The sequence below is a fragment of the Pholis gunnellus genome (genome assembly GCF_910591455.1).
Source record: "Pholis gunnellus genome assembly, chromosome: 1".
NCBI classification, from domain to species: domain Eukaryota; kingdom Metazoa; phylum Chordata; class Actinopteri; order Perciformes; family Pholidae; genus Pholis; species Pholis gunnellus.
Window position 1 is genome coordinate 24,607,251 of NC_136528.1, and position 23,056 is coordinate 24,630,306.

Here is a 23,056-nt window from a genome sequence, read left to right on the forward strand (position 1 = left end):
TGGATGAGTGTTTTCCTTTTTATTTTGGGACACTTGCATTTCATTTGTCAGAATTTACATTTGATCAAGTACTCCCCAACACATCTCAGTGAATTACACTCTTATGAAACGCCAACTACACATCTTAGGAATTTCCACAAGCTAAACTTGCTTTAAATATCCTTTGACTTTATTAAAAGGTTGTGAAACCTGTAGCATGCATTCATGATGTATGACAAAGGCACATCACATTATAAACATTCAGTAATTCCAGAATGAAGTTACAGTACAAAAATGGAAAAACAACAAAATGAACATGTAAAACATACAATCAAATTTCAATTTTGTGCACGAAGGAGCCTCCTGTTAACCCTCCCATTAAACTAAAGCCTGAGTCGTTGATGAAACACCCCTCAATTTAAAAAACAATCTTCAAGTTCATGTCCCACTTTTGTGTGAGAGGCAAAGGAAGAAAGAGTCTGAAAATAGAGCCTCTTGAGCTTCTTATTTTCCAACAAAGAGGTCATGTGATCTGTAATTAAATGTTTTAATAGTCAACAATAATTTTAAAAGCAATGTTAAAACAATAGTTCTGTGTGTTTTGTTTGGGTAACATCTCACAGCTTTTTGTTGTTGGGGTCCTTTTCCGTTTGCCACCTTCAACAACACACTGACAGAAAAAAGAACGGCAACAATGATGCATAAGAGTTATTTTTCTGACTTGTCATAGCAGGAAAAGCACAGGTGTTGTTAGTAACATAAACTGGCTCAATTTCATCAAAGTGTCACAGTGAAGCCATTACCGTGTGACAGTGAGCCAACATGCACAATACCAGAACTCTGAAACTGAAGCAGGTAATGACATTCAGCTAGAAATGTGCTTTTCCGATTGTGACAAGTCGAAAAATACCTATTATAGGAGAATGTGATCCATGAAAAACACAAATGTACAATAAGGTCAACAGAGGTTGACATTTAGGTAACAGTACAGCTATCATTGCTTGTCCCCCTTAAGTTAACCAACATGCATTTGATCATTATTTGACATAGTTACACGAGATTACACATTTTTCTCAGCAGAATCAAGAGTTTATGAAAAGCTCCTGTCGCAAAACAAAGCAAATGTAATTAATTCACACTTACAAGTTTATGTATTGTTACTGTAACAATACATGATAAACCATGCAGAGATATCACACTTGAAATGGATTACGTTCTCACATGTTAACAGTAGACGATTACTGATGGGGAACATGGAGGCGAAATCCCGACAGCTGGTTCAGAGAATGAGGTGACGGTGGCATGTTCTTGTATTGTGGTCGGAGATGTGATGGTAAACCCAGGAAGTGCAGTCTAAAAGTTGCCCATTCACCTAAGGTCATATCTAGGATGTTTTTAAGGTCATCTGCCTCACAAAAGACCAGTGCCGAGCCGTTGAGGTCTTTGCTTCTCACAATATCAATATACTTGCGGTGAAATTTCAATCTTTCCAACTGAAAAAAATAAGAAAATGTAAGCATTATCAACACTGAGGAGTGATATGATTTAGTTCCTAATCCTCCCTGATATGATTGAATTGATCTATTCTGTTACATTTGCAAGAGTCAATACAAAGTTTTGATTTGCATCATCGTGTGAGGTGAATAAACACATTCATACTGCTTTGTTGTGTGTGTGTGTGTGTGTGTGTGTGCGTGTGTTTGGGATACTATTTACGGTCAGCTTTAAAAAAAAAAAGCCGCACTTGCTGTCACCACCAAATCAACTGGTACTAAAATCTGAAAAATTATATTTTAAGAAGGTTCTTACCTCTTTACACACATCCTCTTTATCCATATTGATGATAGTTGAGATTGGCAGAGGGGCAATCCTCATCCAACTAGAATCTTTCAGCCTGGAGGTCCCTCTGAGGTGAGCCAGCTCCTTCCTAATTGAACGATCCAGGTTCACCGTCGAGTCTTCAAATGTTTTCAAGTCCTTTACCGTGAATCGGAAATCCATCTTGAGAAATCGTTCAAACATCTCAGGATCGCCATCCTGCTCGAGGAGGTCCTCAATCTGTGCACTCATAACATACAGCTCAGCCCTGGACTCACTGAAGACTTCCCACAAGGTCTTTGAATCAGCAGTGTTGGCCTCATTGTTACGATCAATAACTGCTCTCTGCTCAGCGTCTTCCACACACTGGATGATCCAGCTGAGGCGGCAGGGCCACTGATTAGCCAAGGCCACCCATGCTGCGATGTAGTCTGGTTGAGGAAGCTCCTTCTTCAAGGCCTTCATAATTATCACAGTCAGTCGAATGGAGTTGATCTCCCTCCTCATAGACATGGCATCCTCTAACATGTACTTGTTCAGATTCCTTTCATTGCTGGTCAGGATGCTCATGACCAACTTCTCTACTTCCTCCTCGTTTACACCCAGTGGAGCTGTAGTTCTCTCCATCAGTTGGTATGATTCTTCTCTGTGAAATGCAATCTCCACTGAGGAACAGGTCTCTTTGAGGCTCCCAGTTCTACGTTTATCTTCGCTCATGATCACGTGCTCAGGTTTTTTGGAATTGCTAGTGAGGCTGTCAAATAAATTGCGCTTTGAATCATCGCACAGTGGTGGGACAGTGAAGGCTAGCGTCACGATGCGGCTCAACATCGCATAAGCTCTGTCTTCTTTGCTGAAGCAGCCATCCGCAAAGTTCACTTTCTGCACAAGAACATCTGGGTTGACGGCCAGGATGGAAATATAAGGACTCTCCTCATCTGAAAGCAGAATGTTGATCGCATCCAGAACTGCGACAATTTTCTTGGGGGAGCAGCGGTCCAGACTGGTGATCTTCAGTAACACACGGATCCTCCTTCTCTCAAACACCTCCATAAACTGGATGAATTGAGACAGAAGCCACATCTCCTTCCTCACTTCGTTCATGAAGCCCAACTGGATGCTGATGCGCTCATTGTCCATCCCCTTCTTGATGTTCAGATCCTGGCTATAGATGAGGTTCTTACCCGTGAGAAAGACAAACCTCAATGCGCTTGCTGCAGGGACTCCGAGGGCAGCAATGACCAGGCCCTCAAGCACAGCCACCTGGGTGGTTGTTCCATTCACGGCCGCGCCTGGTTTCACCTCAGGCTTGGGAAGGCCACAAGTCAACAGGAGTACCAGGATGATAGGTGGTACCACAAGAATGAACAGGCAGAGAAACCAAAGAGGGCAGCAGCAAACCTTTTTGGACCTCCAATGGTTTGGACTGTCCTCCACTCTCTGAATTCAAACAAATCAGAACAAATACGAGGCATATTAGATTTCAGTGAAGTGATTTTTTGTGACACGGCAATGTCAGTCGCCAGTTTGTTCCCCACTTTGTTCCCCACGTTGGTCCGGAATTAAATATTTTAACACTATTAGATAGCGATGAATCCTAATGACTTTGGTGATCCCCTGACTTTTCATCGAGCGACATCAGCAGGTCGAATTCATCACTATTGATCTGGACACATCTGATTAATAGATTGCCACAAGGTTTTGTACAGACATTCGTGGTTGTAAGATGATGAATGCTCATACCTATGGTGATTTCCTGAATTTTCATCCAATGCCACCTTAAGGTTTACATTTTTGTTTTGAGTGAAATATCACCTCAACTTACATGATCTACTCGGGATAAATTGTCATAACTTTGGTGAACCCCTACTTTTTCATCAAGCGCCATCACCAGATCACATTTATATTTTCTTCCCTACATATCTTGAGGGATGGATGTGACTAATTATAGTTACTTTCGTGACTGTAACAAATTTTGTGAGCTTGTAGTTTAATTATATTTTTTCATTGTGACTTGGCATAGGTAAAAAAACGTTTTGCGTGAACAGGTGCATTCTGGGTGTGGGTAACACGCTAAATCTGTGAATTATCCTGCGGTGACGTTCACTGGGGAACTTTTACCTTCTGTGAGGTTTTTGAGGTCTTTCTGCTGTCACAGTGACTACAGGGCGCTCTTATAGCTCGAAATGTTTGAAAACGTTGAGGAGCGCAGTGGGACGGAGAGGCTTGGACTGGTTATACTGGGACATAGCAGATGAGTGGACTGGCTATGGAGCAGTGTGTGGAGTAATGAGAGGTGCGCAAGACTTGCGTTCAGACAGGTGAGTAACCTACAACAACACACTCTTGTGCAAACAAACTGTGTGGCTCTTGTCTTTGCTTTAATGGGTTAGTGTTTGTGGCCCCAGACGCTATTTATTGTTTATATGTGTTGTCTGCCTTGGTGAGGTTTTATTCTGCTGTTAAGAAGTGGTAAGCTATTTAATTTAGCATAACATAGCATGCTGCTTAATATTTCTTGTTGCACCCGCCGCGGTGTCTCTTTTTATTTATTGTCGTTCCTGTTTGAGTAATTGCCTGAGTTTTGTTCACTGTTCAGGTTGTATACGTTATCCGCTGTGTACTCAGGCTGCAAAGTGCTCTTAACAGAAATGAGAAATAATGATCTTGTTGCTTTAGACAGAAGGGCTGTTGCTGACGTTACCTTTTGTAGCCTAAATGTGTTAGTAGGTCTGTTTTATCATCATATACATTTTTGTTTACCCTCCTTTCAACGTCCCTTCCTTATTACAAATTTAGGTTTTACCTGACCTACTTTTTTACTTTCATCCAATTACTTAATTGCACTTGCACTTGAGTAAAATTACTTTAAAGTGCATTTACGTGACATATTATAGTACTCTTTCCATCTCTGCATATTTTCTAATATATCTTTTTTGGTATCTGCCACTGAGACTTAAACTCCCATTCCAGTACATTGAATGACTGTGATGAGACTTTGCAGAAATAGACCTTGCTGTCATCAGTTTGTACTGGTAACAATTTTCTACCGAAGGTAAGAAAAAGAAAAAAAGAGTATCGACAAAATACTTAGTTTTATATCCTGCAGCTGAGTAAAGACACACAGAGCCACTAGCATGGCTGTAGACTTTGTAGATTCACAAACCTTCTTCTTGACTTCCTCTTCTTCATCATGTTGAGCCACACGGAAGAGCACAATCTGTAATTTCCCAAAGTTCATCTGCATGGCCTGAAACAGCCGTATGGCTAGACCGGCCCAAAGCAGGTCACTGCCTGCAAAATGCCAGGCACTAAAATGTACATTAATGAACCGGATGTTATGGTGCTGCTGGTTCTCCTCTGTCCAAATGGGCCTGTAGAAGAGCATTCGACCAATGAGAGCTAGAAAGCCACTAAATGAAGGTGTAACTGAGCGAGGCTTGTAACGTCCTTTGTATTTCTGCTCAATCTTCGAAGTTTCCTGCTTCATGTACACTGAGGAGACACAAAACATTGATAATATTTACATTTTATGTACATCCTTTAGCAGGTTGGAGTAGGCCACATGTGAGGATAACCTTTTAAATCAAATCAGAGAGACATCAAGACTGGCAAAACATGTTGGGTAGTTGACTTGTACTTAAAGAGGATATGTTTTTTTAGAATTCTATGTCAAATATTATAGCAATAAGTTGGTGAGTTTGACTAATTGGACTCCGACCAACTCTGATAAAAGACCTTGGCCATGGCACTAAACCTTAAACCTGTTTCATGGAAAATAAGCAACCTGATTTTCTTGCAATGATAGGTAGTTAATTAATATTCAATTGTTCAAGGCAAGAAAAGAATTCAAATGAAGAGTCAGTGAATAACATAATTTTTTTATCCGTCTTCCAACAGTGCAACATTTCAAAGCTTTTGGTTGTTGTTCGGGCATTCGTATGTGAACACCAAGCCTGGTCGAACTGGTGCAGTACTGTCTGCCAAGGTAAAAAATAAAATCATCACGACAACCCTTCAGTATCCTCTGGGTAACACAAAAACCAACAACCTTAAACTTGTCTTTTTTATATCCGATTCCGCAGCTGCACATGCTCCATTCGGTCTGTTCAATGTCACTTGTTCATACAATGGTTTGAATCTTCACGTTTCTAATGCAAGGCGACTATGTAGCCTAGTCCTTTGTGGAATTCTGAAGCCTCCTAATATGTGATTTATTTTGTTGTGTTTCTTATTCAGAAATGACCTTCTTATTTGTAAAGTTCCTGCTCATCCGTCGTTCATGAGGCGAAGATATGCTTATAATTTTGCAGGTAATTGGCGTGAATTGTAATTTGATGTGGTAAGAGTTGCTTACATTTGCACCGTTACAGTTGATACTGAGGGGGATTGTTTGGACGCAGTAGTATGTGCAGCCTCGGAAACACTGTCTTTTTGAGGCAATTTTTTTAAAACTCCTTATCCCATATAGTATAAATGTGTCGTGGGGGGAAATATATAAATTGTGAGATGTGTACTTCAGAATATAGTCCACAACGTCCACTTTTCAATCAATCAGATTAAATCAACCATGAGCCAGCTCTGAAGTGGTGCACAGCTCATTCATATGCCAAGAAGTAGCTCAATGATTTTCTGACAGCAGTGGCTAAGTCAGTGCAACATTATGTTTAATATGTGGTAATGCTATTGTGCTCGCATAGCATTTGTATTAGCATGTGCATCTTCTACGGTCAACGCATTGTTGTTTCACACAGCCATGTTCACAGTGAACATTGTAGAGTGAACTCTGAAAACAGAAACGTCACTGGGCTTTAAGTGGTTGACTTAAAACAAGTGTCCTCCAGCAGACAGAAGAGATGATATGCTGGGGGGGGCCGAGTGTTTGTACATACCTGCCATTTGTCCGAGGATCATGTTAATTCGATTCTGACATGAGGAGTAGAGTCCTACAGTCGCAGGTGATGAAACTTTTGTCAGGGTCTTGGACAGCGCATATGCATAAATATCATCTGTAAAGAGATTTAGAATATTGAAAAAAAAAATGGAATGGATAACTCATTTTACATTTAATTTTTTGATTCAGATTAAGTTATTTGATGCTCTTCTGTGAGCAAAAACACTTGAAGTTGAAGGATTATTTGACACACCTATTCAAAGAATTGCTGACATTTGAACTGGATCTCCGGTGGACACGGTGAATGGACTAATCATTACTGACAATGTTCTTGATTAATTAAAGGAAAACAGGTTTTTCTTCTTTCTGCTCAATAATGCTGAACTAAACTGAAATGACAGTTAAGGTACAAGACACTTGGCATAGACTGTGAATTCTATGAGCATTCAGAGGAAAACAGGAAGTAAACAAGGAAGAACCACTTTTTATTGAGTATTCTATATTATAGTGTTTAGGCTTTAATATAGGTTACATTAAACTTTGAACTGTAAACGTGGTTCTTATGTATTCCTCTCACTTTAGAAACTTCGTTCGTCATAAGTTATTGGAAGAATTAAGCTGGATGAAGACTCATTGTGTCCTTAAATCATGTTAAACCACAAAGTATAGACATAAGTTCTTTAAAAAAAAAAAAGAAACGTCCATACAGAAAGAGTTTCAAGGGGCGCCCCATCCTGTCTATCCTTGGCTGTACTAACAGAAATAATAATAAAAAGGCAAAAAAGTTTCATGCTGAAATAAAAAACCAAAAATAACTGACGGTGAAATAATATACAGTGTTCGGGTCAAATCTGACCGATTAGAACTTTAATCAATCATAAATATTGTGTTTTACATCTGATTGCCTCAAGGCCTCATGATATCCTCCACACTAAGCATTTGAACATATAAAATTGCTGATCACCACTTTCATTGAATTTTTAGTGGTTAAGTCCAACTTTGTAACACCCATGGTGTTCCCGGTCAAAAGTGACCGCCATAGGAAATGAAAGGGAAACACTAGATTATGTCCATTCATCAGATGGAAAACAGCCCCTTACACACCCACACATCCACAACCACAACCTCAACCCACCCCCCACCCCCTCCCATATACTCACACACACACACACACACACAATATATATAAAGTTGTACACATTTCAAGCTAAAAAATGTGGTGTTTGTTATGGGAACCCATCTCTATCCCGCGCTTATGTGCCCATCCCCCCACGTGAACCACACCTTCCAGACTAAACCACTTGAGGGAAAACGGGACCCTGCATTATAATAATAATAGTAATAATAATTTTAATAGTGATAATAATATTTCATTCAGACGGGCAAAGGGGCAGAGGCTGGAGACACAATGCGCACATCCCTGATTCAGACATTATATACATTTACACTCAGTTCATGATAATATTCAGTAACAAAGTGAAACTGAAAGTGAGAATGGAGCCCTTCTGAGTACGAGGGGAGAAAGCTAAATCACACTCCTGGCATTACCTGCAGATCACTTACCATTGCTTGTCTTATCCATGTTGTCTGTGTGGTGGGGTGTGCAGCTTCCACAGAAAACCCTTTGACCTGCGAAGAATGAGAAACAGCAGGGAGCTCAGTGTAGGCAGTGTTGTGAGTGTGGCTTCAGATCCGTCCTCGCTGTACATCATGCCCGAGCAGACAATGGTGCAGTAGTGGTGCTCTCAGTCACCAGTAGGATTGGGTACCGAAAACCGAAAAAAGTATGAATTAAATTCCCATTAAGTATAAAACATGCTGCCTGCATCTCGTGAGTTAAAGGGAAAATACACCTACATTGTGCGTAAGTGTGTCTTTATTCTTTGATCGCTGGGTAACCATCATCACCTCTGAGTTACAGCATTATATTGATGAACAGTAGAGCTGCATTCACATGCTCTGTCATGAAGACGACACACATTTAGATGAAACGTGCTGAAACATTGTATTCCTGTTGCACAGCAGTGGAACGTTTCACATGAAGTCACACACTGAGCACAGATAGTGAAGAGATATAACTGCTACTGTGTAAAGGGAATACTGCTGTTAAAAAGAACCTTATTTGTTTAAAGTGTTTGCAAACCAAATGTTATTGCACTTTTGTTCATATAGCAGTACTTTTAAAATAAAAGTGCACAATACACTACCTTTGAATTAATTATTGAACTTTGCCATAACAATGAGATTAATCGCAAAAATTCCATGCGATTAAAAATTGTAATCGTTGCCCAGCACTAATATGTATAGTATACTTTAAACAGTTAAATATATTGTTAAATTTGACTTGGCAATAAAAAAAGTATCGGTTCAGGCACCGTTTAGGCACCGGTATCGTTTTAAAAGTATCGTTTTAGCACCGGTATCGGAAAAAAACCCAAACGATACCCATCCCTAGTCACCAGCGAAGGGAACTCCAATGCAAAAACCCACCGACTTGGACACTCGCAGTGTTGATTGAGTACACTCGGTATAACTTGAGAGATTTGTTAGTTTATGTAATAAACACCTCTACAGTTAAATGGAAAGCACCACAAGTGGAATGAATGTCCATGAGAGTGCTTACATGGCAAAAACACAAAGTCACAACCTGCAGTTATTTTTCTTTTTGATTGACAGGCATTTAAGTGAATTGTTTTAAGATGATATCGTGACATTCATGCATGGGCATGCACCTTCCCAGAGCGCAGACATTTCTTTTTTATGTGCAGGGAAATGTCAACAGTTTTGCTGTGTCAATGATTACCTTGCATAACCTAATACCTTTCCCTGCTGGCAACATATTTCCTCTTTATGTTCTTGCCTGCACAAATGCTTAATGGACTCATAGACAGTCTAACAGGGCAAAACGAAAACAGAGTTACAGACGGACTTTTAGTGCTGAAAAGGTTTATGATTGACTCTGACGGACTTTGATCAGTGTGCACAAAAGAATACTATATTGTCGTAAACCATGAAGCTGTTATTGTGCTTGAAGCAACACAATGACTGATGTGGTAGAAAGACGTTACTGGTGAAACAAGCTTACCTGGTTGATGTCAGTCCTGACCTTTATTTTGACTCATCTTTGAATCGCCACTTCTAACGTATCCAGAAGGCAGAAAGGACCGTGCAGCTAAGGATTAGTGAACCGTACACCCCCAGGACTTCAATGCCGTAAAACTTTACAACACTGATAAGAGAAGGGGAAAAAAGGCACCTGATAACCACAGGCAACGTCTGTAAGACGGACACTATCCAGGAAGTGAGGTCACATGCAAGATGAAATTATTTCTGAGAGATGGAGCTGTACATTTCTTCCATTCTCCCTTTCAAATCTGTTACACCATACTTCTCCTGCTGCTTCCAATCTTCTCTCTATTCATAGAATCTGAGGGAAGTAGGTAGGCTAGTTCCTGAAAGCATAACGAGGTAGAAAAATCCCCATTCTTGCGATGGCTTCTGGCATTCACTGTCCAACTTTTTCAGTCCATGGAAAAAATGGAACAAATGAGTGCTTTTCATGCTGGAGCCTTGGGTCTGCATGAATCATCCGTGTTTGGAGTCCCTCAGGTTTGGAATGGCTGGATTGCTCTTCCTGGCCTGAACTGACATGCATAGCAGTTAAGCAGCAGCACCAAAGCCTTTTTTGCCCCGAGCAGGATGTGTTATGACATAACTGGTTAGTCAAGCTTTGACAAACAAGCTCGAAGCCTAATTTCCCATGGCATATTTACATCTCTTTTTTGTTGCATTAGCTTACTGTTACCATCTGGTGTCGCAATATACCTTTCAACATAAGTCCTTCACAAGCTGCTACAAATAAACATTGAAGTAAATCATGTCAAGGTGGCTTTTTGTTAATGCATACATTCCCAATGTGTACATTTCAAGCAATGAACACAGGCCATTTTTAATGTGCAGAAATGAGCCTGTCTTTTGTAGAAAGATGTTGATTTATGGCTCCTTTTGCATAAAGCATATATTGGTGTAAGCATACAGTAGATGTATACTAACAGAGCTCTGCGTGCACAGTCACGTACAGGAACATAATCATTAGCTAAAGAGGCAAGAAGATTTGATTTCAAATAATATTTCATTTAGGTGGGATTAAAAGAGAGGCAACCTTTTTTGTGACACATTTTATGTGAATAGAACACAAAAGTCTGTGTTTGCAGCGTAATGTTATATGCAAGAAGTAATGTTCTTGTCCGAACAAATGTGTCACCAGTGCAACATCATCTTGGGTGTCTTATGCGTCAACATGGGCTGGAGGCTTGTATGTGCATGACACAATGAATGACATAATTACTGTAACTATCTCAACTGTATGAAAACATACATGCACCTGAAGCACATTGGTGTCAACACTGTATACCACCTCACACCTCACTATAGGAAACGATGGAAACAAGGTTTAATTAGTGGACGCCTGATTAAGATTTAAAGTGCTCGGCCTGGGGGTGACTTATTCTGCATTTACTCAGACTACTGAATTGTTCAACTATTTTAATTAACTTGATTGTCATAGAGAGAGTGAAGGTGTGTGTGTGTGTGTGTATATGTGTGTGTGTGTGAGAGTCTGATTGAAAGAGAGGTTCTCAGTTATTGCTTAACCAATACTGAATTAATTGGATGTATCTCCCCTTCTATGAACCTTCAGCACACATCGCCCTTTCACCACATAAACCTTGCAGTTAAGTTAATGAATTCACCTTCATGATTATTCCAAGATAGGTCCAGACACAGATAAATTGTATTTCAGAATTGGGCAGACTTGGAGTGATATCCTTTTATTTAGCTAAAGGCGAGGGGAAATGAAACTAATATTGTAATGTAATGTTAAGTTCAGGGGGTAGCGATTGTTTTCTGTCAGGAGCTGGCTGAAAGGACAATTTGCATCAACTGTGATACGTGAACAAGTTAAATTGTGCAATTTTTATATATATATTTTTTTAATCGTGTTGCAATCAAACACACCAACAGAGGGCGCTAAAGTATTGTGCATGAAAGCAAGACAATGGCATTTGATCAGCAGCCCCTCATCACACTTCTCTGCTCTATTTGGTATGTAGGAGCAGACCCCACAGTGAAGGAGGCATTTTCTGAAAACTGGGAGCGGTCAAGAGCTTAAGATGTGCTAGAACTTCTCTTGGATGGGCTTAATTTAATGTAAATCAGTAACTGCAGAGCACACACACACACATTCAGTAATATCTATCTGCTTTTGTTCCTTATCCATTGTTCCTAAGGGTGGACAAGCCTCAGTATTGACACGCAGCCTGACACCAGCTTGCCTGGCCTAATTGGCCTCAAGACCTCTTGTTGGTGTGATCTATTGATGAGCCTCACTGCGGATGCAGCTAAGTCACAGGGAGAGGACAGAGAAAGAGCCACATATACCGAAAGTAAGTACTGCCAAATCTGGGCATGATGTCTTAAGCTTTGCTGCTCCCTTGGCAGAGTTGTGCAGCAAGCAAAGATGATGATAGGGTCTTCACCCTGAGGCGCAGGGGTCCAGATCCTTGCCACAAGCTGATTCACACACACCGATTGTCCTTTATTGTTACCAAGGGGATGATGGCGGCAACAAATGGAGGTTTCTGAATGCTGTGACCCCCAAAGATCTATAGACACGGTCTACTTTAACAATCCCACCAGAGACTGCAAGATGAAAACTCCACGCCCGCACAATCCACTTTTTGTTTGATTCCTCTGCGGCAAATATTAGGAGAACAAAAAAAAAAATAGGCAGCTATGAGATTGCCACCGAAGAGCCCTTCTGGGGCAGGGGTGAGCGAAATGGTATGCATGCTGATCTTGTATCCATCAGCACAAACATCCTATGCATGATTATTTTTGCCTGCACCTTCAACCTCCTTTCCATTCACATTCAGATCCCAGATCACATCATCTCATTCTCGTCTATTTCCATTTCGACTTCCTCTCCTCATCCTCTCCCTTCTCGAGCAGTACCGCCATTTCAATGTAAATAGTGTCTCTCTGCCTCTTAATCCTCCTCTGTCATTCTGTACAGCCTTCCCTCAAATCCCCGAAAAACTCATAAGAGAAACATGCGCATGTTTATGAGGCCTGCCACACAATATGTCCTTCGCTACCTCGTAAAAGGCAATACATTCTTCTTTATGGGGCGCACAAATTTCCTATTCTCTTCTGTGTGTGAGAGCTACATTCCCATATGGTATTACATTTATGATGCATGACAAGGCTTTCAATTCTCCATCTCCTCTGCAGCACACTGCAAGGAGCTGTCCAAAAGTCAAGGCTGTGACAACGGGCATCATTATACATTTTTCTTTCTGTGCGGCTGCCTCTTTGTATTCCCCTCCACGCTTTCAGGAAATCTGTCTTTTTCCCAGCCGTGTTAGAGACCACTACCAGGTGCACAACAAGCTCTTCTCTGGGTGGAGGTGGTGGTGCTGGATCGAGTGCCCACTCTTGTACCAACCTTACACTGATGTGTGCACATATGCACGCCTGCTCCCTGATCCTGCCTCGTGTTTTATCATCAATATCGGCCTGTTGACGGGTTGATGGCTGTTGACGGGCTGAATTGTGGAGGTAAAGATGATAGCAGCTCTTGCAGAGATAGAATAGGTGAGGTCGAGACCCCTTGGAGGGTGTTATTAGGCTGTTATGAAATCTGATCCCTATCAGACTTTCACTGAAGCATGGGGGAGGTATGTTTATAGCCAGATGCAGTGCACAGTACAAGTGTTGGGTCTCTCCCTTCCTCCTATAGCTTCCTCTTATCTACCGCTCTCCTTCCCTCTCTCACTCACAAACACACACTCAGGTTTTGTTTTATATTTCATGAACATACACACCTCAAGGCACGCAGCATGCACTGCATCATGACACGGAAACCTGCTGTTTGGTGGTTCAAAGCTCCCGACAAGATACCTAGAGTATGCACTGATCAGGGAGAGATCAGAGAGAGAGCTGCTGTGAAAACGTAATAATGTGTCAGCCATTAATACATACAAATACACAAAAAAGTGAACGTGCACAATGCGGCAGGAGAGCATGAACCTGTTTGAAAGGTACACATATTTGTGTGTCAAACAAGTCTGCAAGATCAAACAAACAAAAAACTCAGTTTGGGGAAAATTGATTGTTATGAGTGTATTTACAGCACAGGAACAAAAGTCAACATTCAGGCTATTTCACTTTTGCCTGTATGCTCTCTTTGATAGTGTTTGACAACCTTTTTGCTACGGTTATCTTTATAGCTTCTGTTTTTTTTTATGCTAGTGGTGGGAATCTAGGGATGGCAATGTTGTTCGGGCAATCGATCCACCACTTCGGTCTAGACTGAAATATCTCAGCAACTATTTGATACATTGCCATGCAATTCTGATTCATGGTCCCCAGAGGATGAATCCTCACTTTGGTGATCCCCTGATTTTTCATCTAGCGCCCTTGTTAGTTTGACATTTGTGGTTTTGAGTGAAATGTCTTATTAGATGACCCCCTCGGGATAAACTGTAAAAATGTAGATGATCCATCATTTTTTCTTGTGGCACCATCATCCAATCAAAATGTTAATTTCCCCAATAGTTTGGTTTGTGACTAAATATCTGCAAAACATTATCATCATCCTCAGCAGTACTGTTTGGTGCTCATTAGCAAGTTAGAGCAACAACACGCTAAACTAAGATGGTGAACACTGTACCTGCTAAACACCAGCGTGTTAGCATTGCCTTTGTGATCACGTTAGCATGCTGATGTTAGCATTTAGCTCAACGCGCCGCTGTGACTAAGTACAGCCTTACAGAAAAGCTTCCATAGCTGTAGTTTCTTAGTCCAGTTTAAATCTATAAATAACTTTTACAGTTCATACGAGTCACCTGATTTTGATGTGCACAGAGTATGTGTAAAGATCTAACTTATCAAAACACCTTAAGAGACGGTGAGAGATGCTTTAGGCGGGCTAACGCTAATGCAAAATCAATGTACACACACAACAACACAATTAGTTTATTTCTAAATTTGCCAACATTGCAATAAAACAAACAACTATATCCATGTGTGATTAGCAACGAAAATTGACCAGCAGGGGCCTGCGGCGTGTTTCTGACAAAGACACACTGGGAAACAAAGGAGTAAGTGCTTGCATTGTTATGGCATTGTTATGGCTTTTATAAAAGGATGTCAGGTTGGTAATTGTATCCATTTGAATGGAAGGTAAGAAAGAATAATCAGATTCCACATGGTAAAATGTAGCTTCATGTTGCATGTTAGAGAAATATGGATCATTCAAAAATACTATGTAGGGGCCATACACAAAAGTTGTAACTGAGATTTGAAATTGTAGTAACATGTGGGAGTGTCACAGGTACATGTATGTGGGGAAAACAGGTTGCATCCGCTCATCAAAACAAAATTTGTCACAAGTTCACACATATAAACATCCATATCGAGATGTAGCAGAAGTGACAAGATGTAATAACAATGTTGTCTTCTTCCGTGCAAAGGTTCTGTCTGCTTTCTTTTAACTGTTTCATCTATTACAAAGTATTGAGATGTCATGTCGGTTTACATGGTGCACAGATACAGCAGCTATTCAAACAACCAGGCTGGAGAAGAGGCAATAGGTGGACACAGAAATGTTAGCGTGAATGTGAATCTGATTTGTGCTACAAGAATCATTTAAAGTGTCTGTCAGAGCTCAATCTAAACCCCTTCTGTCAGCTGTGAGAGAGCACGCTCTAATCCATTGTCACTGGGTGGATTCATTTGCATAATTCCACTATTGTGCAGCCCCAGATCCTTTTCTGCATCCTCCTTCACATGTGAAAAAAAGAAGACGAAAGTCTCCTAGACCTTTTGCTACTTGTTGCTTTGGAAACGCGGGTGGAAAAAGTGGAGGGAAGTACAGAAGGGCAAGAATGAGAGAACTGTCAGAGGAGAAAGTGGTGCAAAAGTTAAGAGATGGAGAGGGCGTGCTTCACAGTGTAAATATGATGAGCAGGGAGCATAGAAATGGAGCAAGAATGAGCAGGGGACAAGGGAAGGAAAGACGGAAGACGGATAGAGAGACGAGAGGAAACTACTGTTCAGTGAATGGAATACAGAGCAATTTTCTGTTACTTAAAAAGTCATTTATCTATGTCGACAGTCTATTAGTCATGTATTCGAGTGTGCCCCCCCCCCACTCCCACCCCACCTACACACACACACACACAAACACGCACGCACGCACACACACACACACACACACACACACACACACACACACACACACACACACACACACACACACCTACACCTACACACACACACACACTTTCCTCTATGTACATGTGTGTCACTGTTTGCGTGTTGTTGTGTGTCTGTGCGTATGATGAGGCTGTATTGCTTTTTCTTCCAGGGAGGGGAGCTGGAGGGAAGAGAGGCAGTGCTAAATTGCAGAGATAAGATCAATATTAAGGGGTGGGGCTGTGCCTTTTAGAGTGAACGCTGTATAATATTGCAATAGCCCTGCGCAGTGTTAAATAGATTATTCTTAAAATGTGATGTGGAGACAGCTTACTTGTCAAAGAAGAACATTTTAGGATGATCCCTCAGTACTCAGTGATTACTTTTCCCTTTTTTTCTTTTTACCTTTCAGGATGCATCAAAGGTAACTTACAATGAGACTGTCCTCCCAAGAAAACGTATCAGTCGTTTCAGCAATGCCCCAAAACGCCTTATGTTTACTTTCAAGTGTCAAAGCCAGTGGCCACAGTAATTATAATCATTATGAGTCTTGTTTGTTCGGAGCAAAGGAAGAAGTAGTGTGACGTTGTGTCTTCAAAGGGAGGTCATGTTGGTTGGAAAGGTCAACAAAACGTCAAATTTGAACACAAGAGACAGTCGACAATAGTTTCTTTTAATGATAATCATGGTTCCCTAACCTTACCAAGTCGTTTTTGTGCCTAAACCCAACCAAACCTTAACCGTTGTGTTGTTCCATTCATAAAACTGACTCGTTTCTCAGCAGTGATTTATAAAGGCGTTGGAAGGCACATAATGTATTTTCAACATCAGATCATAAAACCCTTGCATGGGTTAATCTGGATGGCAGTTTAAAGGAAATGCACTTTGTCAGTTATAGAGGAACTCTACATTAAATCATTTTTTGCATAGGTTTAATATATAAAACAATATATATAATATTAATTTTAACAACAAATAACATCAAATGAAACTCTAGAGGGGACACTTCAATAGTAATGGGTTGGATGCAGACACCTTGAAGACAAATATCTCAAAACCTAAACAAATAAACCAAAACATAACTGCATGGCTAATGCCACTGTAGCGGTTCGAGAAAATATGTTATTTATTCATTTGGGTGAAGTGAAATTGATTCAGATCCAGTGAGACTAACCAGGAATCATCTCTTACCCTCAGCTGAGAGACTGCACACTGTTAACCCCGCTGGCATGGGATGAAAACCCCGCAGAGCCGTGTCCTCTGTCTCCCTGGCCGCCTTTCTCTCTCTCACCTCTCCCACTGCCTTGATAAGCAAAACAGCATGCCCTGCTATAATCACCATGATATATTAAACATAATCAGGTGTGCTAATGAGGTCATAATCAAGATAATTCATGCATTAATTACCAAATATTTCTCTGTCAACACACACCTGTAAAGAGTCCAACCAACCAATATGATCTATAACTGTGGACACAATATCATGAATAAAATTAATTTATTGTATTACTTTCTCTTGTAACATGGAGGTGCTGTAAATGTGTTGGAACAGCTGAAACTAGTTGGCTAAGCTAGCGTCTTTAGCATGGAGGTCGATTGGCTGTTCCAAGCAGTGAATAAATACATAACTCATGCTTTCTGCCTTTTAGGGGGATTTTTCATCTTAAGTAAAACATGTATCGTGATGTATAGTATCGCAGAATCGCTGTGTCCTGATACCATCGTCATTGTGGGCAACGTATTTATTGTATTGAGAGTTCCTTAGTTTGGTACATTTCTCGTAGCCAGTAAGAAAGAGACAGATTTTGTGCAATGGCATTTTGCCAATCCAGATGCACAAATACCTTCACATTCACACTCATTGCAACATTAGCCGGCTGACAAACCACAGTAGAGTACAGGAAAGGAAGATGGTATTTTCATTGGTTTCATTTAGCCCACACCAATCTATTCAAATAAGCCTGGATCGGCCCTGAAACCGCTCTTTAGTATCGGCTTGGATCGCATGATCGCTTACTTGTATATGCGAGTTATGACCCAATTCTGAAGTTCCCCTCAGCTCTACGGAGTATTTCAGCATCTTCATACCTCATTTAGTGGATTCGATTTTACAGCCGGCAACTTTACTGTTTTGGTTCACTCTAACCGCCCTCATCAACGTTGATTCCAGCAGCAGCAGGCGGTTGTTTTCATCAAAGAACCTCTAGAAACCCACTGCACACTACTTGCCCGGCACTAGACAGAAAAAGTTAGCAACTAGCTGGTGAACATACTGTAGTGGACCATTTAGTTTCTAATTAGCCTGATGTTTCTCTGGAGTTAGTGAGGACCAAATCAGAAGTAAAAGGTGAGTGAATATTGGATTGATTAACTAACTGCAGGTTTTAAATTAATGTGTCTAATTGCGATAAATTGAGAAAAAAGGGTTTGCAATAGTCCTGCACTTGTTTTGGGAAACGGAACAAGTAGGGAAGTCATGTGTGATATGGCATCTCAGAAGATTTTAATCATGTTTATTCATCCAAAATTATGATGGTGCATACTTGCTCATTTTTCAACAATGCTTCACATTCAAATACTAATCCTCGCAAGCTGTTCAGTACAGCAGCAGCCTTGAACTGTCGGCCAATACTGGAACAATTTGGGCTTCAGTGTGGGCCTTGCCTGGGGGAGGCGGAGAAAACCAGAACCAGAAAATCTATTTATCATAATTATGAATACAAATTAATTTCCATAACTCACTGAGCAGAGCTGCAAGACACTGGAAAAAGGTCGGAGAAGGTTCTGCAGAGGTGTCGATTGAAACTATTGACCTTGTGATTACATACATTTCAAACCTGCTCTTGTTTAAGGTGCAAAACATAAGGTTGACAGTAAAATGGGGCAGTCACATGTGGCGTTCAATTTGTTTTCAGTTGGGAAAGAAAAATCCATGGTTCAAAACTGTGCCCTTCAAAACATCATATTAACGATTCAGCTATAATTGAATCCCCCTCCAAGCTGCAGCCATAATCAGATTACACTTTTTCAATTACTTACTATTCAAAGGTTTGCATTTGGAGTTTCTGCAGCAAACAGCAGCCCTATATGTTTATTCATGTAAACTCTTAGACGAACAGAGTGGACCATCCATCAACGCACGCCGGTTAGAAGTGACTTCCGCTTTCTTTTCTCACGCTGCTCGAGAGGGCGGAGCCCCGCTGAAAACGAATGGCGTCCCCGGTCGTTCTGTCATGGATCATTAAAAGCAGTTCATTGTTATTACTTCCACAGTTACACTCAATGTTGGAACAAGAGACAGGGGGCTAGTTGTGATTGGTAGTTAAGACACATCATGCTAAGAACTCAAGCGGGTTGATAATTGTCACAACGTGGCAAAGGGATACAATCGAGCGTCGTTATGTGCTGCGAGCATATACTGACACACATGCAGTCAGATACACGCACACACACACACGCACACACACACACACACACACACACACACACACACACACACACACACACACACACACACACACACACACACACACACACACACACACACACACACACACATACTGTAATGGGCCAGTGTGCGGTTTAAATTCTCTTTGATGCAGTGGATACCCCCTGCTGTTCACCATATTACTCTGTTCACATCAAACAGGTTGTTCTGGGAAGAAAAAGGGACATGATGACAAGACTGCGGCTCATCCTGATGCCGAGCTTTTTGTTCAAATGAAAAATAGGTTCCTTTTCCTTTTTTTTCCTTCTCTCTTAGTCTCTTTTTTCTCTCTCTGTTGTTCTGCCATGGTTTCTCTTTTTAGTGCTTTTTTTCTCACTATCGGATGCTTTCTTTTCCTGCTTTTACTTCCTGCCTTTCTTCCTTTTGTAACTCTTGCATCTGTTTTCCTCACCCGTCTGTGCAAAAAAGAAACTGTCTTTGTGTAAATCTTCAGACCGTCCTGTGTTTGCTCTGTCCCTGTCTTGTGTTTTTCTCATCTTGATTTTTCCCCGCCAACTGCCGTCCCCTACTATTCTCCTATTGAGTCACCTGGAGCTTGTCGCAGCGTGCCACCCCATCATAGCTGACCATCCAGACAATGTCAGCGTGAGTCACAGTTCACAGATGATAATGGCCCTGCCCAGCTGCTGTGCAACCTGGGACTCACTGCGCCCCTCTAACCTACGGTCTGGCGTGTGTGTGTGCCCATGCATGTCTATTTCAATGTATGTGTAAATGCGTTTGTACAAATTATTTGTGCAGGAAGGAAGCGGGGGGGTGGGGAGCAATACATTGCCTACTTGTTGATTTTTGATGTGTGCAAATGCATCCATGTGTGCACCGAATTCACTGAACTGAGAATTTGTGCGCCGCTATCTGTGCATGAGCCTATTGGTATGGATAGCGTGGCGTGATCTTGAGCCTGATCTGTACTCGCTGCCTCCAAACCGCCCCCTCCCATCCCATAATTCCACCTCTACCTCCAAAGCCCCTCTAACCTTTCTCCTGCACACCCACCTGTCAATCATGTTCAGCGCAGCAATATAGGGACACTTGGTTTAGTGTTAATTGAACCCTCACAGTTGGAATAAACCAACATCCCTTATGTGTTATTCCTGATGAAACCGTTGGCGGAGCCATTATTAATCACAGCACACAACTTGGGGAACATCTATTGTCTGATAAAACATTTGGAAAAAATGAGGTTGAGCCGGTTGTACTTACAGATGGATTGACTAAATATTCACATACATTTAAAACTGTGTGTACCTTAAATCTTAAATGTGAGGCTGTTTCATAAAAAACAATATTGAAATGTCACCTCGTTCTCAGATGATTCAGTGGAATTAGTTTCCTTTAATGTGATGAGAAAGACTTTGCATAAACCACCTTTCATCATACCTAAAGGTCAAGCCAATTTAAGGCACAGCTGTAGGTGTTCTCCAGTTGGAGACTCATGATGTTTGGGATAAAAGCTTGTTCCTCTAGTCATCATGTTGAACATCATTCAAAGGGCATCAGTATTGTGGAGAATTTGAGAATTTAAGAATTAAAAGCATTATTTAGTAGAATTTATAGCACCCCTAGTGGTGAATGAAATTGTCACAATGATGAGAATGTAAATTATGTTAAGAGTCACAATATATTTACTTATGGAATGTAATATAGGTTTACAGGATGTTTACTTATAGAAGATATTATATGTTTGCAATAAGTTTACTTGTAGGAGTCTTTAACATAATCATTGGAAGTGTTGAACCAAAGTACAGTCACATAGTTAGGGGGTTCTGAGCCATGAGGAAGAGACATCAAAGGGGACACAGAGGTGCTGGACAAATGGCCAAGGAAGGAGGAGGAGAACCGGAGACAACTGATGAGGAGCAGACGGCCATAAAACAGAGAGCACTCCTGGGTAACACCATGCGGCCGCAGGACAGAGGGCAGGTCAGAGGTGATGTCACAAGGGGTCCAGCCATTGAGATGAGCAGTGGATCGATGAAGGAGGCGTCAGAGCGATTGGAAGCCAATCACTGACCCCAGAAGACGGCCTTTGTGTTTTACGACAGATTTCGGACACTTTCCGACCATCAAAGGACATAAAAGGACTGTTTGCGAGGACGTGCGCCAGGCCATGGTAGTTCGCTTTGCAGGATCCGACTTGGTCGGGCCTGTGAGGGGAGTTGCACGTGGTCTCTGCTCTCGAGATGCATACTATCGATAGTGTATTATAGATTATAATTGTCATCATCAGTTTACAGTCGTCATTGTTTAATTAAATACTGTTTTGAATTTGGACCGGTTCGAGTTACTTTATGATGCGCCTGCGCAGAAAGAAGTAAACACAGCAGCGGCCTTGCGCTTCCTCCACCAGTTTCAGCCTCAACAGTATCATTCTAAAGAAATGCTTGTCGGACCACCTAACCGCATCTGAAACGCCTTTCCCAATAAAACCCTTGGAAATGTTGGGGAATTGATCTGCATTGACAAAGAAATCTTTTGATGTTAAAATGAAGCAGAGTTTTGTTTTAGAGATGAGGAATAAGGTTTATCACTTTAAAGGCAGCGCATTGCACGATCTTGCATCATGTGCATTGCCACATGGACCTCTGAAAATGAATGTAAAACACAGAAATAATAAAGGATCTGTCTGATCTTTCTGTGACAAGAGTGTGTTTCTAAGAACATATCTAGCTCGCTCCATGTTCTCTAAACAAAATGACGGCATCACAGTGCAACGTCTGTGACAAAATGTCACGTCAGTAATTGTCCCCCGCTGCTGATACGAGGGACAACTTACAGTATTTCCTACTCTGTCCCTCTCTTTATCAATTCACTGAGAGAAGGTTAAATTCTCTTCTCACAAGCCACCAGCTCCACCTGGAGAGAGCCTCGAATAGAGATCAGACTGCAATCAATTGACCGTCTGTGTCATTACAGGATTAGCTCTACCTGCAGCATGGTCACATACATCTGGAAGCTTGCCCAATAATGGGCAGGTAATAGAGCAAGTGACTGCATGTCCCCTGGGGGAGATTAGTGCTCCATGTCCCATATTAAGTACAAGACTAGGGAGTAACAAATGGCGTGTAACAGAAAGAGAGTTCACTGTTTTACAGTCGAATTTGTCAGTTTGAGATACTTTTCAATAAAGAATAGGTCATGTCTTGTTTGATTACTTACACACATTGTAACCAAGTGGAACTGACGGGGTGAAACTATTGGGTCCGCCGGACCGGTAATGGGGTGCACGGGCCCTGATTAGGTGAAAAGATGCACCTGCTGGCAAATCGCGTTCTTTGTCTTTCTCTCCGCCGTCACGAGTGGGTGTGCTGAATCTGTTCTCTGTCTCCGCCGCCACGAGCGGGGGTGCCGAGTCCATCTCCTTTCTCTCCCGCAACAAGCGGAGACGTAGCGCGAGGCCGCATGATAAGTTGCGTCGGTAGCGCGGTGTCTGGGAGGCATCCTGTACGGAGGGGACAGCGTGTGTTTGGGGGATAGCTGGTTCAAGTATATATATTTATAGGGGAATGTTTTTCATTATGTATTTCATGTGCTGGGGAAATGGGGTACAATTAAGAAATATGTAATGTTGTATTTGTGCTTTTTTTTAGAGCTTCCTG

The 23,056-nt window shown here is 41.4% G+C and overlaps 1 protein-coding gene across 1 annotated transcript; it reads right to left on the minus strand.

Annotated features, from left to right (window-relative positions):
- Positions 1-4: 4 nt before the first annotated feature.
- Positions 5-10,294, minus strand: nkpd1 (NTPase, KAP family P-loop domain containing 1). Its single transcript, XM_079164502.1, has 6 exons — positions 9,777-10,294; positions 8,255-8,320; positions 6,690-6,806; positions 4,964-5,292; positions 1,789-3,237; positions 5-1,472 (listed from the first exon to the last, which is right to left on the minus strand). Exons 2-6 carry the CDS (start codon positions 8,271-8,273, stop codon positions 1,218-1,220), a joined length of 2,169 nt encoding a protein of 722 aa, XP_079020628.1. The 5' UTR covers positions 8,274-8,320; positions 9,777-10,294; the 3' UTR covers positions 5-1,217.
- Positions 10,295-23,056: the final 12,762 nt, after the last annotated feature.